We start from the raw sequence: 19,194 nt of genomic DNA, 5'->3' as shown, positions 1-19,194 counted from the left end.
CACTCCCTCTTCAGATATGACATCTCCTATGAAGGCCAGTGTCTTCACACCAAACTCACATTTCTCTTTATTTAATTTCAAATTAACATTCCTTGTCACGTCAAGCACTTGTCTCAGTCGAGTATTGTGTTCCTCCTTGGTGGACCCCCAGACGATGATGTCATCCATCATGGTCTTGACACCAGGTATGCCCTCGAAGATCACGTGGATGGTTTTATGGTAGACTTCTAGTGCAGACAGGATCCCATATGGCAGCCGAAGATAGCGATATCTTCCATGTGGTGTGTTAAAAGTACACAGTCTCGAACTTGCCTCATCAAGCTTCATCTGCTAAAACCCAGACAACGCGTCGAGCTTGCTAAACCATTTGGCACCTGAAATCGAGAACATGATCTCCTCCCATGTTGGCAATTTAAAATGCTCTCTCTTGATGGCTTTATTGAGATCTCTTGGGTCTAGACATATCCACAATGCTCCATTTTTCTTTTGCACAATGACCAGTGAACTCACCCAATCTGTTGGTTTTTCAACTTTCTATATGACATTCATTCGTTTCATGCGTGCTAGTTCTTGTCTAATTTTATCTCTAAGTTGAAATGGAACTTTCTTGCATGCATGGACAACAGGAGGCACTGCCTCATCTATGTGAATTTTGTGTACACCAAGTAAGCACCCGAGCCCCTCAAAGACATCTGCATACTCTTCCATGAGTGTGGTATGTGAAGCTACTATGAAAACTCTTTTCACTAGGTTGAGCTTTTCACATGCACTCAGACCTAATATTGGCTGTACTCTCTTTTCTACAATCAGTAGCTGTGATTTTAAGTGCTGCCCCTTGTGCTTACAGGTCACCATACAGCCCCCTTTTGCTGGAACATTCTCTCCAGTTTAGCCTGTCACTTTTAACTTCACAGGGTAAGTCTTACATTTTATTGTGAGAGTCTTATAATCATCCATGGATAACACATTCACCTGAGCTCCGGTGTCAAGCTTGAATGGAATTACTGTCTCATTCACAGTTACTGGAACAATCCATTCTGTTTTACCAGCAGCCACAGTCTATACAGAATCCACAAAGAACTCCTCCATTTTCTCATCAACTGCGTGCACCTTTCTATTGTTAGCCCCAGTACCTTGCAAAGTGATTCTTCTTCCCACAGCTATTGCAGGACTTCCCATAAGCAGGGCATGTCTTTGGAATGTGTTTACCTCCACATCTGCTGTATTTGCTGTTTGAGCCTTCCTCTTTGATTTGCTGTTGCTTTCGGAAACGCCTTGGGAGCTGCTTCTCTGTTTTCACAGCATGTACTGTTGTGTCTGCTCTGCACAGCTCCTTAGCTTGTGCTCGTGTGGTTTCTGCTGACCTACACATATTCACTGCCTTTTCCAAGGTCAAATCTTTTTCACGCAACAGTCTTTCTCTGAGTCCATTATCTGGAATTCCACAAACTATTCTAGTGAGCTTCTCAAATCTCCGAATTGACAAGACTTACTCAGCTAAGTATTGGTCGAAGCTAACACCTTGTTTCTGGTCACAGGAAAAGAATTTATATCTCGCAAATATGATGTTTTTACTTGGGATAAAATACTCCTCAAATTTTTCCATCAAAGTGCCCAACTCAAAATCTGTCTCTTCAATTTGAAAGATGTTGTAGATGTCCAAAGCATCTTCGCCAATCACGTGCAGACAAATAGACGTTTTCAATGTTTCATCGTTCCTTCCCACTCCACTAACATCTAAATATATGTTGAATCTCTGTTTGAAGCGTTTCCAATTATCGGCTAGATTGCCAGTAAACTGCATAGGCTTGGGAGGACTTAGCTTATCCATAACGGGAACTCACCTGAATCTCTCTTGGCAAATCCGGTGACTGCTGAACTTCAGGAACAACGTGCTCTTTCACCACGCCAGTCAGATTTTTCTCCATCTTTTTACAGCTTTTCTTTTGTACTGAGTCCCTTTCTCAATTGCACACAGTATTCATTTACTTTCCCTGTTCAGACCTCACACCAACTTCTGACACCATGTTATGTTTGTTCTTCATCATGAGACAAACTTGGTGTGGGTTTAACATCTGAACACTTACTAAAACAACAACAGACTGCACAGACTTACAACAGACAGGCTGGCTGCTTTTCCCTCTCTTACCAGCCACTTCCGGTTTCCCCATGTGACCCCTTGCATTGCCTATTGGGAACTGTAGTTCTTTATTATAACTACATAACATAGGATTCTGACTTCCAGTGCTGTTTGTGTAGAGTTCGTGCATTCGTCCTGCGTCTGCATGGGTTTCTTCCGGTTGTTCCAGTTTCTTCATGGACTGCTGCAAATTGCCCCTAATGTGTAGATAAGTGTTAGAATCTCAGAAGGAGTTGACGGGAACGTGGGGAGGATTGGTGGGAATATGGGTGCTCGATGGTCGGCAGCAACTCGATGGGCAGGAGGGCCTATTCCTGTACTGCACTTCTCTGTGACTCTAATTCGCTCAATAATCGTGGAAACCACGAAGGAGCTGTCAAAATCTTTATAATTATTATTACTATTATTTAGAGCAGTGTGTTACTTTACTGTTGTCACTACACCAATTCACAAGGAGTTCCCAGTGGTTTGCTTCCGCCGATGCTCGCTCAGTCATCAGCGCCTGCGCTGATTCCCCCGTGCCGCTGGCTGCTATGGTAACGGTGGGACTCGGCCCCGACTGAGTGGGCGATCGGTAGCGTAGCCTCACTCCCGCTGCCACTGGTTGGATGAGGCCTGGCCTCCTCCTCCCCCGTATATTTTCAGCTCCTCAAGGGGGAGCAGTCATGTTCCAAGCCCGTGATCAGGATACGCGAGCCAGGTAAGACCTCCCTCACCTTGAAATGGAATGATTCGGTCTTCGTCCACAGGAAAATGCGAGGCTTTATTACGGGCCTAGTCTCTCCGCTGCCGGAGTGTAGGTCAGCGGGGGTCCGGCAGATGCAACTGTAAATGCTATTTGCGAAGAAGTAAGCCCAGTAGCTTTTATTCCAAAATAAAGGGAGCGCAGTGATGAAGTGGCTAATACGGCTGAAACCTCTTTCTTTGGAGTTCAAATTAATTCCGAAATACAGCGCCTAGAATTTTCTGCTTATTTATTTTAATGGCTAGGAATCTGAAGCATTGCACTCCAAAATTTCTGAGGCATCCTACTTGCAGTAAGATTTCATATATTGGTTTTATTTGAGAGATCAACCCTCCCTGAATGGGGGTTCAGTGCAGTTGTTGCCGCAAAGTTCTCATAATAGTTATGGTCATCTCTCCTGTAAATTGAGCTGATCCATTTTATCAGACCTGCATAATGACGTGAAACGCATTCTAGGGTGTCAGTTGCTGATGTTATATACATTCTTCAACCAACACTGCATAGAGTAGCTTGAGGGGTAATGAGCTGTAATATTTTAAAGTCGTTTAGAAACAAACCGATTCCTACTATTTTTCAAAAAAAATTCTTGCAGTCAACACATATACAAAGAAGGAAAAACCTAGATTTCTTTGGAGAGCTACTCTTCTGAGATGTTGCGAAAGCCCAAAGAAACAATTAAGATTTATACAACTTCTCCATAATAAAACCATAAGAATGTTTTGACTAAAGTGATCTATTCCACCCAATGATTTAATGCAAAATATTGCTGAAAATACGATATGGTCTTTTAAGAGACTTTTGGATGGGTACATGGAGCTTAAAAAAAATAGAGGGCTATGGGTAAGCCTAGTAATTTCTAAGGTAGGGACATGTTTGGCACAGCTTTGTGGGCCGAAGGGCCTGAATTGCGCTGTAGGTTTTCTGTTTCTAATTTGATACCTGTAGTCTGACCCAAATTTCCATCCTAACTCCCACCATCATTTTCACCAATTTATAAGACTGGATTTCCCCAATAATTATTTCAGTAGTAACCTTGAAATATCAACCCTGATACAGATTGCCATCATGTGGATATTACACCACACTTTGTTTGTTTGTCATAAAAGATCCTCTATGACATTCCAATTAAATATTTGAATACTTCATCATTGCTTTTTGATTTCAAAGTCAAACCACATTTTTTTTCAGGGACAGTCAAACCAAATATATTCAGAGCACTGTTGCAAATGTGGAAAAACACTTTGGTGACTTGTGCAGCTTATTTGCAGCCTATACACGAAAAACTGCAAGACTACGTGATAAATCTGATCTCCTAGTTAAAGAACTCCGAGAGTATGCTGACACAGAAACCCCTCATCTAAAATATGGCCTGAGTAGCTTTGCTGATCACTTTGCTTTAATTCAGGATTATCGACATGCAGAGGTGAGCAGATGAAAATTATTATTTCTCATATTTGTTTAAGACATTTGTTTAAGGTGTCTATTCAGCTCAAGTCTATGCTGGCTCTCACATCAATCCCACTCCCCCATTTATTTCCTTGTAAACTATTCTCTCTCACAAGCCTATCAGCTCCACCTCTAATACTCCCTACCACCCACCTAGAGGAGGTGCAATTAACTGTAGTCAATTAACCTATCCTTGGGATGTGGGATGAAATTGAAGTAGCCAGGGAAAACCCACAAAGTCACAGGAAGAACTTGTAAACTCCACAGACAGCACCAGAGGTTGGAATCAAACCTGGATCAGTAGAGTTGTGAGGCAGCAGTACTATCTACTGTGCTACCACATTAGTAGATGCATCATCAACACTTCTACATTCAGCAGTACATTATGTCAGAACACCATAATTAGATCCTGCTCTGCCATTCAGTGTAATCATTCATGGCTGTTCCTCTGTCTAAATACCATATTCCTGCTCTCTCTCCACATCCCATGATGTCTTTTATGTCTGGAATTCCATCTGCCTCCTTCATGCATGTATTTGGCAACTTGGCCTCAACTGCTCTCTGTGGTAAGCCATAGACTCACCACTTTGAGTGAGGAAATTCCTCTGCTTCTCAGTCCTTAATGATTTTGGCTCTCATCCTGAGACTGACTTCTTGATCTAGACAACCCAATCAAGGGGAACAGCAAGCATCCAGACTGCATAACCGTGTCAGAATTTTGTTTGTTTCAACAAGATTCCCTCTCTTTCTTTTACACTCTAATGAAGGAATGACTAGTTGACCCAATCTCACTTCATATGGCAGTCCTGCCATTCCCAGGTATAAGTCTTTTGAACCTTTGCTGCACTCCCTCTAGAGCTTGTCTTCTGTAAGAAAACCAAAATAGTGCACAATGCTCTAGATGTAGTCTCATCAAGAGCTTGCATAATTGCAGCAAAATATCCTTGCTCGAGTACTCAAAAGCTCTTGCAATGAAGGCCAACATACCATTTGCCTTTTTTTATAAATGCTTGTTGTGCTTGCATGCTTGCTTTCAGTGACTGTTGGATTAGGACACTCAGGTCCCTTGTACATCAACATTTCCCCATATTTGTCACTGCTTACATAATAGTAACAGACAATCTGCTGGAGGAACTCAGCGCTTGGGCAGCAACTCTGGGAGGAAAGAAATTGTTGATGTTTTGAGTCGAAACCCTGCATCAGGAAAGAGTAGAGAGGAGAAGGGGAGTGGTAAGAAAGGATTATGAGGCGATTGGTGGACTGAGGAGGGGTGCAAGATGACAGGCAGGCTGTGTCAGGTAGGGGAGGTGAGTGGGTATAGAGTAGGATTGCATGACCATTCAAATCATACTCTGCCTTCCTGTTTTTCTTAATAAATTGGATAACCACAGTTAACCACATTGCATAGTATCTGACACGTACATGCCTACTCACTCGAATTGTCTAAATTAGCCTAAATCCTCTTTGCAGCCTCTTAACAACCCAACACTGTTTCATGTCAGTAACAAACTTGGAAATATTACATTTGGTTCTTGTCCAAATCATTGATATACAATCTGAACAGCTGGGCAAGCATTGATCCTTACAGTATCCCACTAGTCGCTGCCTGCCACCCCAAGGAAGTCTATTCCTACTGCTTCCTGTTGTCTGTCAATTTTTTTTATCCACCTGTATGTTAACCCATTCCATCTGCTTTAAGTTTGACACTTTTCTCTTTAATAAAGGCTTTTGTTTTAAATCCAAATGTACTGCATCCACTCGTTTATCTGTTCTACCAGTTACATCCTCCATATACTCTAATAGGTTGTCAAACACTACTTCCCTTTCATAATGTTGACATTATCTAAATCCATTGATGTTTTCTAATATGTGCACCTTGTCCAGGGAGTGCTTCCCAGGACAATGTATCTGGAAGCAGGAATAGGCTTCAAACCTGGTCCACCATCCATCATGATCAAGGCCGATCTTGTACCTCAACACCATTTTCTAGCACTATCCCCATATACCTTGATGCCCAGAATTCTATCAGTCTAATTTGAATTAAGCTTCCACAGCCATCTGGGGTAGAAAATTCCAAAGGTTTATTACTCTCTGAAGAAATTTCTACTCATTTCAGTTCTGAACAGCCTATCCCTTGTTCTCAAACTGTACCCTCTGGTTCTAGATTCTTTAGTCAGCAGAACCATTCTCCCTGCTTCTAGCCTTTTAAGAATTTTGTAAGTTTTATCAAAATGTCCTGTCATTATTCTAAACTCGAAAGAATAAAGTCCCTGTCTACTCCAACTTCTTATATGGAAACCTCCCACCTCTGGAATCAGTTTAGTGAATCTTAATTCCTCTTGGCAAGTACATGCTTTCTTAGGTAAAGAATCCAAAACTCTACACCAATACTCCAGGTGCTGTCTCACTAGGGCCCTGTATAATTGCAGAAGACTTCCTTCCTTCTGTAATCAATCCCTCTTTTAATGAAGGTTAACATACCGTTTGCCCTCCTAATTGCTTGCTCCACCTGTACATTGGCCTTCATTGATTTGTGTAGAAGCACACGGGTCTCCTCATTTAACAAATACTCTGCTTTTCTATTACATTCATCAAAGTGGATGAGCTCACATTATTCCATCTACCATGTTATCACCCACTCAATTTCTCCATATCCCTTGAAGCCTCTGTACTCTCAATCCCACCTAGTTTACTATTGTCAGCAAGTTTGGAAATATGACATTTTGTCCCCTCAGCCAAATCATTGATTATAGATTGTGAATAGCTGGGGTCCACCCCACCTATCTTTGTGATGGCCCATTAGTCAAAGCCTGTCCATGTGAAAAGGACCTGTTAATTCCCATTCTTTACTTCCTGTCCAATAGCCATTTCTCATTCCCCATCAGTAAATTATAGTACAATACAGTAAATCAGTAAAAAGTGTTCTGATCTTGTTCACCAACTTTCTATGTAGGATCTTATCAAAAGCTTTTTCTGAAAATCCAAATATACCACATCCAGTACTTCCCTATTATTATTTATTCTACTCTTTACATTAAAAGAATTCCAACAGATTAGTCGAGCATGATTTTCCCTTCATAAATCAGTGTTAATTGCTCAATCCTATTCTTCTTAAGGTTTTTATAATAATAGTTAGGCTAACACCCTTCTGTTGGTAGGCCCATTAGTTAACTCCTAACTTTTGGAAAAGTATTTCCAGTTCTGGTAAAGGTTTCTTGACCTGAAACATTGACTCTGTTTCTCTTCTGTCTCTGATCTGTTGAGAGCTTCTAGCATCCCTTTTTGTTTTGGATTTCCTGCACCTGTAGTTTTTTAACTCCATTTTTTTTATATTATAGGGACCCCGGAAGGCTTGGCACGTTACTTAACTCTGATCCTTTGGGCCCTCCATCCCAGTAGCACCCATCCTCATGGTTACTGTTCCTGCTGATGTTTGACTCAAGGCTTCTCCTTGTTCCCCATACACCATTCAATGTTCTGATCACATAATGTTAATTTCTGTGCCTTCCAACAGACTCTTATCAGAGTGATGTGTGAAAACACTATGTCTAGATTATTTCGTATCATTCTATAAAGTTGACCAGTGACTTTCCTGGTGTCAAATGTGAAATAACTTTGTTTTCAATTACTACAACCCATTTGAGTTTTTCTGGGAAGATTATTTGAGATTGTGCCAGGAGTACTTGTCATTAAGTGGTTCTGGGACAATATTTTCATAGGACTACTCTTGACTGAGACCCCAGTAAGACAAGACTTGCTGCTTAGCTCTTCATCCCACTAAGGTACTGACCTCTGCCACTTCTCTAACCTATTGCTCCCGGCCTCCATCCACCACCCTTTTGGGTGAGGGGTCAAACTAGCCTGGTAAACTAGATCCTTCTATATATTTGCAATCATTATAGAGGCGATTTTGCAATTTGGTGTAAGCTATGCTGATGTATTATATCAGCTTGATGTATTTAGTAGCAGGTTGGAGATCAAGTAGATCAACAAAAAAGTAGCTTTTCACTGCTAGTTCGAGCCATTTGTATTTATATGCTGACACTGGCATGTGTGCATTTGCTATTAGCTGTACACTTGTCTCACGAAATTTTAAATTCATCAATTGATGATACATGTACCCTCTGGGGTAACAAAGCTGAAGGGACTGAGTTCATGTCCACTCCAATACATTCTTGACTGTGTATTTAATAATCAATATAAACATAAATTTCAATGTTTGCATTTGTATATCGTTTTATTTATATTATAATTAAATCAGTAAGATTAGTGTTCAAAAGCAGTCATGCCTCCTCTGTCATGTGCCAGCTAGAAAATTGTTAAATATATTTTCACTTGCTATTTTGTGCACTGCATTATCTTTAATAGTAGCACTTTTAAATTTTTTTGGTTTAAGCAGACTTGGCTTTGTTGTCCAGTGATCAACCCAATAAAAAAATCTCTGGGGAAATACAGTAAAAAGCACTGAGTGATTAGTTTGTTGAATAATTTGAAGTGCCTCACACAAAGTAATGGGGTTTAGAATTAAAAGAATATAATGGCAATTTTTAACACATTACTACCAAGCTGAATTAGCAACATTCTGTGATTTACTTTGATCACTGATTTCGCATCTGTGAAATTGCCTCAAAAGCTTGCTTCTATTCACATGCATTTCATTGACTACTCTTAGCAGTTTACTGTCTGATTGCATAGGTTGAAAGACTAGAAGCTAAAGTTGTGGAGCCCTTGAAGAAATACGGTTCCATTACCAAGTTGAAAAGGGTAAGTCTTGCTTGCAAAGTAAAAGCAATCATTATAGGAAGAACAATCAAAATTAAGTTCTTGTTTTAAAAAAAATACATTTAAAAATAGTTGCAGCAAAAACACATTTGTAATGTTGACTTCTTGGAGCTTTAGTGGAAAATTAGTTATACTTTTCTATATAGTTCTAGATACTAAAAGTTCTACATAGCCTTTTTGTAAGTAATCATAATTAAATTAGATTTTCTCATTTATGATTTTTAAATGTGTTGAAAATTACTTGCCAGTTTAGTAACTTGAAAGGACAAAACCAGATTCTTAATGGATTTCATACGCATTCTCAAACAAGTTGCAAGGAATATCATTTCAATACAAAATTGTCACTTGCAAAAACATGAAAAAGAAATGTAACCTATTATCTACATTCCCTACCCTAGCTCATACACAGAAAATGTGGTGGTTCCTTCTCCTATATCATATTGCCTCCCTGGTGCCAGGGTCAAGGATGTCTCTGAGTGGCTACAGAACATACTCAAGGGGAGAGCAAACAGCCAGAGCTCGTCGTACATGTTGGTACAAATGACATGGGTAGAACAAGGGATGAGATCCTGCAGAATGAGTATTGGGAGTTAGTTAAGAAGCAGGACCTCAAGGGTGATGATCTCTGATTACTCCTGGTGCCACGTGTTAGCGAGGTGAAAACAAATAGAAAAATAGGCCAGATGCAGAGGACAGGTTCTTGGACCACTGGGATCTATTCTGGGGTAGTGGCAAACTGTACAAGAGGGAAGGCTTGCAATTGAACCTGAAAGGGACCAATATCCCTGCAGGGAAATTTGCTACTGCTACATGGGAGGATTTAAACAAGATAGGTGGGGGGTTGGGAAAAAGCAGTAGGCAGTGAGAGCAAGTTTAGTAATCAGGATAGCCAGGGGCACAGTAAAGGCAGGGAAGGGAATACCCAGTTAAACTGCATTTATTTCAATGCATGAGGTTTAATAGATGACGCTGATGAACTCATAGCAAGGATTGGCTTTGAGGACTAGGATGTTATAGCCATAACAGAAACATAGCTGAGTGAAGGGCAGGACTGGCAACTCTATTCCGGGATACAGATGCTACAGGTGTGACAGATATGCTGGTAAGTGAGGAGCAGGTGTTGCCCTTTTGATAAGAGAGGATGTAACAGCACTACTTAGACATTCTTGGGAGATTGTCCAATGACGCCATATGGGTAGAACTTAGAAACAAGAAGGGGAGGGTCACTCCAGTGGGCTGTATTATAGACCCCCTACCCCCAATAGTCAGTAGGAACTTGAGGAGCAGGTGTATAGAGAAATTGCTCATAATTGTAAGAATAATAGGGTTGTATTGGTGGGAGATTCTCATTTCCCTGGTATTGACTGTATTAAGGGCCTGCATGGAGTGGAATTTGTGAAACCTGTCCAGGAAAGTTTCCTGAGCCAAAATACAAAGGACCCTACTGTGGAGGGTGTAATACTGGACCTCCTCTTAGGGAATGAGGCAGGAGAAGTAACTGGAGTGGCAGTCAGGGAGCATGTTGGCTCTAGTGACCATAATTCTATTAGTTTTAAGATGTTGATGGAAAAGGATAGGACAGGTCCACAGGTTAGGGTCCTAAACTGGAGCAGGGAATCAGGCAGGATCTAGCAGAGGTCGATTGGGTGAGCCTGTTTGAGGGGAAGGGAACAAATAGCAAGTGGGCGGGTTTTAAGAGTGTGATATCAAGAGTCCAGGAGTAGCATGTTCCTATTATGGTGTGGTGTAAGCCTGGCACATTTAGGGAACCTTGGCTGATGAAGGATATTGAGGCTCTGGTTAAGAAAAAGGAAGCATACACTGTGCTTAGGAGGTTGGGGATGAGTGGATTCCTTGATCATTGTGAAAAGATTAAGAATTCTCATAAGAGGGAAATCAGGAGGGCAAAGAGATGGTATGAGATGGATCTGGCAGGTAAGGTTAAGGAAAATTCCAAGAGTAAAAGGGTGGCCAGTAAGAGAGTAGGTAACCTCAGATCAGCTATGTCTTGAGCTGAAGGAGAAGGTTGGATTTTTAATGAATATTTCTCCTTTGTGTTTACTGAGGAGAAAATCATGGTTGCTCAAAAGATGAGGGGCAACTAGTGGAGATGTCTTGGAGGAAATTCATATTACCAGGGAGGAGGTATTTGCAGTCTTACAGCACATTAAGGTGGATAAATTCCCAGGGCCTGACTGAGTACCCAACTTTGTGGAAGGCTAGAGAGGAATTGCAGAGGCCCTTGCAGAGATGTTTGCTTCATCATTAGCCACTGGTGAAGTTCCTCAAGACTGGAAGGTGGCTAATGATATTTAAGAAGGGTAGCAAAGACAAGCCAGGGAACTACAGGCTGGTAGCCTGACATCAGGAGTGGGGAAATTACTGGAGGGAATTCTGCGGGACGGGATCTATCAGAATTTATGTAGACAGTCTGATCAGGGAATCAGCATGGTTTTGTGTGTGGAATGTTGTGCATGATGAACCTTTTAATTTTTTTTTGAAGAGCTAACCAAAAAGGTAGATGAGGGTAGGGCAGTGCATGTTGTCTGTTTGGACTTTAGCAAGGCTTTGAAGGTCCTGCATGGTAGGCTGGTCTGGACAGTTAGTTCCAGTGGAATCCAGGGAGAGCTAGTTGGGTTGATTCAAAATTGGCTCGGAGGTAGGAAGCAGAGGGTGGTAACTTAAGGTTGTTTCTCAGAATAGAGGTCGGTGACTATTTGGTGCTGCAGGGGTCGGTGTTGGGACACTTGTTATTCGTTATTTATGTCAATGATTTGGATGCGAATGCATAAGGCTTGATCAGTAAGTTTGTGGATGACATGAAATTAGGAGGTGTTGTTGATCGCTGGGGGATCTTGATCAGTTAAGGAAGTGGGCTGAGGAGTGGCAAATGGATTTCAAGACAGATAAGTGTGACGCAGTGCATTTTTGGAAAGTCAAACCAGCATAGGACTTGTACTATGAATGGTAGGGCTCTAGGGAGTGTAATGGAATAGGGACCTAGGAGTACAAGTGCATAGTTCATTGAAAGTGCCATCAGAGGTAGACAGGTTGAAGATAAAGGCGTTTAGCCTGCTGGCCTTCATCAGTCAGGGCATTGCGTATAGGAGTTGGGACATTATGTTGCAGTTGTATGAGTGTGTTCTCACCCTATACAGTTTTGGTCACCCTGTTATAGGAAAGACATGGTTAAACTAGAAAGAGTGCAGGAAAGATTTGATATTGCCACATCTAGAGGGCCTGAGTTATAGGGAGAGGTTGGCTCGGCTTGGTCTTTATTCCTTGGGGTGTGGGAGTATGAGCAACAACCTGACAATATTTAAAATTATGTGAAATGTTTAAAATAACTTGGACAGTAACAGTCTTTTCCCCAGGGTAGGGAAGTCCAAAACTAGGCAGCACAAATTTAAGGTGAGAGGGGAAAGATTTAAAAGGAACCTGAGGGGCAACTTTTTCCACAGAGGGTGGTGAGTATATGGAATGAACTACCAGAGGAAGTGGTTGAGGCAGGTACAATAGTATCATTTAAGAAACACTTGGATAGGTACATTCAGGGGTGGGGCTTAGAGGGGTATGGGCTGAATGCAGGAAATTGGAACTAGCTGGGTGGGCACTATGGTCAACATAGACTGCTTGGGCCGAAGGGCCTGTATCTGTGCTGTCTTGCTCTATGACACTCTGCTGCACAAGCCTTTTAATTGATTTGAAAGATTGTAAGATCTTGCACAAAGAAGTACCTTTGTGCAAAATCTTGTACCTTTTCATAATTGACTTAAAAATAGAAGGATCCAACATGGAATGCTCATGGGTGCTCTTGTGATTTGTAGTGGTATTTTATAGGACTTTGTTATAGTCATACTGTATGGAAATTGGCCTTTCAGCCCACCAAGTCCACACCAACCATCAAGCACCAATTTTTAAACTAATCCTAACCTCATCCATTTTATTCTCCCCACATTCCCATCTACCACTTATTTACACATTAGGAGCAATTTACAACAGTCAACTAATCTATCAACCTGCACACTTCTGGGATGTGGAGGGAAACTTGAACACCCAGAGGAAACTCTCACGATCACGGGGAGAATGTGCAAACTCCACACAGACATCATCAAAGGTCAGGATTGAACACGAGCTGTGAAGCAACAGCTCTTCTAGCTGATCCACTGTGGAGTTCTTTGATATTTATGATTTTGTGATATGAATGATTTCACCCTGAATGTAGGGGACATAAATGAAGAAACTTGCAGATTTTAAAAAATTGACTTGTGAGGATTGAGAGGAGGGAAGTTTTAGTCTGTGTGGAAATATAGATGGTTTGATCAGTCAGGCAATAAAAATGCAAATGGAATTTAATCCAAGAAGTATGAGGATTAATGCAGTTGGGAAAGGACAACAAGGCAAGAGAACATGCAATAGATGAAAATGTTATGAGTGGTAATACTTGGATTATATGTCCACAGATCCTTAAAGATACCTGTGCAGGTCAATAAGTTGGTTAAAAAAGCACCTGAGTTGCTGTCCTTTATTAGCAGACACTTATAAGAACCAGAAAGCTAGATCTATTGCCAACACCAGTTTGGCTGTTACTTGATTATGGTTTACAGTTCTGGATACCAGATTGTAGAAAAGATAGAATTTTTCTGGAGAGGGTGCAGAAGAAATTTACAAATATTGCCAGGATTGGAAATGGTTTTTATAATAGATTGGATAGATATGATTATATATAGGTATTATATCCATCTATATAGATTAGATATATAAATAGATTGGATAAGCTACACTGATAATCAGAAACATTAACTCTTTGGGTGGGGCTGTGTGGGGGGTTGGGGGCTGTGTGGGGGGGGTAGGGGAAGTGGTGGGTGGGGGGAGTGGGGTGGGGGGGTCGTGTGTGGGGGGTGTGGTTGGGGGTCATAGGGGTGGGGGGGGTCGTGGGTGAGGGGGGGGGTGGGATGGGCAGAAAAGGAATTGATGTTTTGGGGTTTTGACCCAAGACATTGACAGTTCCTTCTTCCACCCCCCACCCCACCAGCTTGGGCCACTGAATTCCTCCAGCAGACTGTTTGTTGCTCCAGATTCCAGCATCTGCAGTCTCTTGTGGCTTCAACTCTTGTTTCTCTTTTCACAGATGCTACCTGAACTTGTTGAGTGTTTCCAGCATTTTCTGCTTTTATTTCAGATTTACAGCATCTGCAGTTTTTTTTACATTTTCATTGTATAAACTAAGAATGCTTTCTTTGGCACAGGAAGTGAGACTTAATTGTGTATGAAATTATAAAGGCCCTAAATACAGTAAATGAAACTACATTATTTCCTTTAGCAGTAGGGTTAAAAAATGGAACGTTGATCGAAAATAATTGGTCGAAGGATTAGAAGGGAGCTGAGGAAAATTATTTTGAAATAGAATGTGGCAGGGATCTGGAACTCGCTGCCTGAAAGGATAGAAAAGGCAGAAAACATCATCACATTTAAATAATGCTTGATTGTTTACTTGAAGAGCTGTGATCTCCAGACCACATACTAGATTTTGTCCTATATGTTTAAAAAGGTTATAATTACTTCACAGTTGCAGAGATTAATAATTACTTCAGTCAAATGTTGATAACATAAGTCCTTGACTGTAGACTTCTCTAATCCACACTGGACTGGTAATTGAGCTGACATTATAGCTGCACTAAAAATAAGAAATGTTTATTATATATATTAAAAAAATTAATTGTATTTGGCCTATAGGTTTAGTCAGGATTTCTTGCATGAAAGGATGTATTGCTTCGGGATAGAAAAGTCTAAATAGTATTTTTAGATACAGTGTATTCCCAGGTGATTATGCAAACTTTGAAAAAAGTTGATTTTGTTTTTTGAGATATTAAGGTAAATTATTCTTGAACACTTCCCAATTTTCACCTTTAATTGTTTTGACTAGTTGCATCTTCACCTTCTCCTTCAGAATTCCATAGAGACCATTCCTTCTGCCTTGCTCTGGTCTAGTCTTCCACTTCCTTCAATACCAGCTCCCCTTCTCAATGTACCTTCCCTGCAACCACAGGATAAACAACACCTGCCCTTTCACTTCCTCCTTCCTTGCCATCCAGAAACTCAACGCTCCCTCTGGGTGAAGTAATCACACTGTGGATCAAGAAAAAGAAATGCAGATGAAGTGATCGTTTTCCAGAATAACTCAATTCAGTATGTTAGAAGGACTCTGAGCTTCCAATTACTTGTCACTTTAACCACTACCATTTTGATCTCTTTATTTAGCCTTCCACACTGTAATGCTCAATGCAAGCTGGAGAAACAGCACCTCCTCTTCCAATTTGGCACAATATATCTGTCAGGACTTAACAGTTATTTTCTGAAGCTGCTGAATTCAGTCATTCTTGTCTTCTGTTTCCAACATTCAGGTGTTTGTTCCCTCTCTCCATTTTTTTTGTTTCTTTGAACAAGCTTTTGATCATCTGCCCTAATATCTACTTATCTTGTCTGGTGTTGAATGTTTTTTTTAAACTCTCCACAGAAGAACTGTGGGATATGTTACTGTGTTAAAGGTGCCTTTATAAATTCAGATTGCTGACAACTATCATAAAACACTGGCATGTCAAACTGTTGCCATGAATACTGATTTCTCAAAGAGCAGCATTTGATTTAAAAACTTTTCAAATTCTGTAACAGTATTATCACTTGAACTTTATGCCCATCAGGTTTTGATGTAACATCATTTTATAAATTAATTTGACTTGGATCAGCATTGCTGGATTATAGTTAAAATGTACTTTCTCTCAAAGTTGAATGAACCTAAGTAATTATGTAAATCACTTTGCACTACTTGACCCTGACACTAGATGGCCCCTTACCATTACATAATTGTCCATTTCCACTCTTCAATATAGCATGTTAGATTTCAGAAAATTAGATCTTATTATATGATCTGGAGGCTTCAACAGCCCTACCATCGAGTAAGTTTCCAGAGAGTCGTCCACCTCTCAGTTACACACGTCAAATGTTGCATCTATTGAAAATCTGAAATAAAGCAGAAAATACAGGAAATATCCTGATGGTCTGACAGCAACAGGGTAAACCTCATCGGCTGATGAATTGCTGAACACTTACAGCATTTTTTTTATGTCACTGCATATCTTGGCAGTGTTCCGTGAACAGAATTAGGGAACTATTTTGCGAAGCTTCCGAACAGTCACTTAGATACAGATTGAAAAGGGTGTATAGTTTGTAATTTATGCATAGCTATAAATATTTCTGATTATGCTTTTTAAATAGTTTGTAAGAGAATTATGTCAGTTACAAATTGCACCCAAATTTTGTATCTTTTAGCATCAGTTTTGAATGTTCTCCATTGCTCTGATTTCTTTACTGTATACACATTCCCTTTCATCAGATCATTAGTAGCCTGCCGTTATTGATATGTCTCACAGATTTGAACTTCCTTGTTAATTCCTGGGCCTTTCAGTCCTAAATCTTTTAAACCTCTTTGGACTCGATGAAAATCCAAAAAAAACTACTTATGTTGGAAATCTGAAATAACAACAAACAATGCTGGGAAGACTCACTGGGTCAGCCAGCATCTGTGGTCTTTGACTTAAACCATTAACTCAGTTTTTAAGTTCAGAGAGGGTGGAGAATAGATGGATAGGATAAGTGGAATATCACCAATTGGTTTGGGCCAGGACAGCCATTGAGTTGTTGAGTGTTTCCCACATTTTCTGTTTAGAGTCAAATGTTTGTGCTTCCTTTGTAACTTTTGGGTGCTTGTCTTTTATGGGTACTGTGTAAGTACAAACTGTAGCTTATTTTGGTTGCAGGGAAAGCTGTTAAATTTTGATAACTGTTTATAATCTGGCCTTTGTTAGTGATTGAACACTTTAAAAATTGATTCTAGTTTATTTTATGAACTGATTGCAAATGTACACAAATTTGGAATCTGATGTATGGAGTCAAGCAATTCTGAACATTACTTGATTTTCAAGTATTATCCAAATTCTTCCTTATATCAGTGTTTTTAATTTTCTCTCACAGGAAGACCTCAAGATTGCTACAGGTGCTATAAAACGTGAATCTAAGCAAATGGCCCATGTTGAGAAGATGCGTCTGAGGAATCCTTCTGATCGACAGATTGTTGTATCCTTTATATACCATGGTCTTGTTTGTTTATTTACAGGTGGGTGTCTCTGGCAAGGCTGGCATTTTCATGCCCTCTCCTAATTGCCCCTGAGAAAATGGTGGTGAACTGCTGCAATCCTTGTGATAAAACATACTCCCACAGTGTTGTGCAGGATTCCAGAATTTGGGCCTGGCGATGCTGAAGGAGCAGTGATATAAGAATAGTGTGCAGTTTGGAGCAGAAACTGCAGGTGGTGCTATTGCTGTATCACAGATAACTGCAGTATATTTTGTAGATGGTATAGATAGCAGCCACTGTCAGCCTGTAGTGGTGGTGTGCTTATCAATTAGGCTGCTTAACTTGGAATATGTTAACCTCAAGTGTCATTGGAGTGCACTCATCATTCCAAACAATGATGAGTGCACTCCAACGAGACTTGTTCCTTTAAATAGTGGATAGCTTTAGAGTATCAGGTTGTGAGTGACTCACCACAGGATATCTCACCTCTACCTGTTCACGTAGAGACAATGTTGATGTGACTTGTCCTTTTTTATTATTGGTTATCCTCCAGGGTATTGGTGTTCTTTTTTCTAATTCCCTTTCAAGATCTGGGGATCATGGGTAAAGCCACTGTTTATTACTATCCCCATTTGGGAAGGTGGTGGTGAGCCACTTTCTTGAACTACTGCAGTCCTTCTGGTGAAGATACTCCTATTGTGTTGTTGAGCAGGGAGTTCAAGGATTTAAACCCACTGATAACAAAGGATTGGCATTAATTTCCAAGTCAGGATGGTATGCTACTTGGAGGGAAACTGATAGTGGTTTTCCCATACACCTGCTGCCCTTGTGAAATCTACCACATGAGGTACAATCAGCAAAAACCAAGCAAGTAACTGCAGTACACTGTGTAGATAGTACATACTGCAATCACTGTTTATTAGTTTAAGTAGATAGATGTGGCACAAATCAAGCAAGCAATTTTATCCGACATAGTGTTGATCCTCTTGAGAATTGTTGGCGCTGCACATCAGGACGAATAAAAAATACTGTCATTCTCCTGACTTGTGCTGTCTAGATGGGCAAAAAGTCTTGGGGTGTCAGGTGGCGAGTCACTCGCCACAGGATACCTAGCCTCTGCCCTGCTGCTTGCAGTCAAAAGTGGTCACTTTCACCCAACGTCTGGAATTCAGTTTTTTGATCCACATTTGCTTTGGTATCTGGGACCAAGTGGTCCTGGGAAAACACAACTTAATAAGCATATTGGTGGTGCTATAAGTGCCAGTTAATATTCACAAAGCTTTTGCTGTATTTATTGCTATATGCCATTTGTTTACATAAAGTGAATTGAATGAAGACTGAGTTCTGTAATAGTGAGAATCTTACAAAGAAGCCAAGATGGATCATTTGTATAGCCCTTGTGGCTGAATGGCATTGGGAGTGCTTCAGGCTAGAATTTGGCACTTGCATGCTCAGCCCTGTCAGGATTAAGTTTTGTTCATGGAGCTTCCTTCTCATATTAGCTATTTAACTGACTACCAACATTCGTGAGTGGATGTAGCTGAGAAAACTGGGTAGTTGGATGCAAGGCATGGATATTTGAACACAACTACATTGCTTGATGAGTCTGTGGATCAGCTGTCCTAATTTAGACACCAATCCCCTGACGTTTGAGGAATTTTTGTCTGTTATTTAATGTTTTGAGGTAGCAGTTTTGATCCATTTGAATGTAATGTCAGACCATTTCAGAGGGCAATTAAATGATTTTAGACTCATAACAATGTGCTTGACTCTTAAGTTATCATTTGAGAAGACTTCAAGAAAGGTTCATTTAAAAATATCCACAAATTCAATGGACATATGGAGTATTTCGTATTCCAGGTTGGCTATATGAATGAGCCAAGTTACCGAATTACAGCTCCACATTGAGCTTTTCATGTACAACATCATTAAACCTCTTCAGTTTTT

General features: G+C 40.5%; 2 protein-coding genes across 3 annotated transcripts in view; one reads left to right on the top strand and one right to left on the bottom strand.

The window, feature by feature from the left end:
• Positions 1–2,495: 2,495 nt before the first annotated feature.
• cibar1 (CBY1 interacting BAR domain containing 1) overlaps positions 2,496–19,194 on the top strand; it is a 40,244-nt gene continuing 23,545 nt past the window's right edge. The window contains exons 1-4 of the mRNA XM_052022893.1: positions 2,496–2,840; positions 4,074–4,308; positions 9,027–9,095; positions 17,145–17,246. Of these exons, the coding sequence (XP_051878853.1) occupies positions 2,749–2,840; positions 4,074–4,308; positions 9,027–9,095; positions 17,145–17,246 (498 nt within the window). The 5' untranslated portion in view covers positions 2,496–2,748. The remainder of the gene's footprint in view (positions 2,841–4,073; positions 4,309–9,026; positions 9,096–17,144; positions 17,247–19,194) is intronic.
• Positions 14,282–19,194, bottom strand: part of LOC127574142 (RNA-binding protein 12-like) — a 53,814-nt gene continuing 48,901 nt past the window's right edge. The window contains exons 5-6 of one of the 2 annotated variants that reach the window (XM_052022889.1): positions 15,968–16,133; positions 14,282–15,242 (exon numbers count right to left, since the gene is read on the bottom strand). In XM_052022889.1, coding sequence (XP_051878849.1) covers positions 16,123–16,133 — 11 coding nt within the window. In that variant the 3' untranslated portion in view covers positions 14,282–15,242; positions 15,968–16,122. The remainder of the gene's footprint in view (positions 15,243–15,967; positions 16,134–19,194) is intronic. The other variant, XM_052022888.1, reaches the window with a different exon arrangement.

The sequence above is a fragment of the Pristis pectinata genome, chromosome 9 (genome assembly GCF_009764475.1).
Source record: "Pristis pectinata isolate sPriPec2 chromosome 9, sPriPec2.1.pri, whole genome shotgun sequence".
In the NCBI taxonomy this organism is placed as follows: Eukaryota; Metazoa; Chordata; class Chondrichthyes; order Rhinopristiformes; family Pristidae; genus Pristis; species Pristis pectinata.
This window is presented reverse-complemented; position numbering and strand designations above follow the sequence as displayed.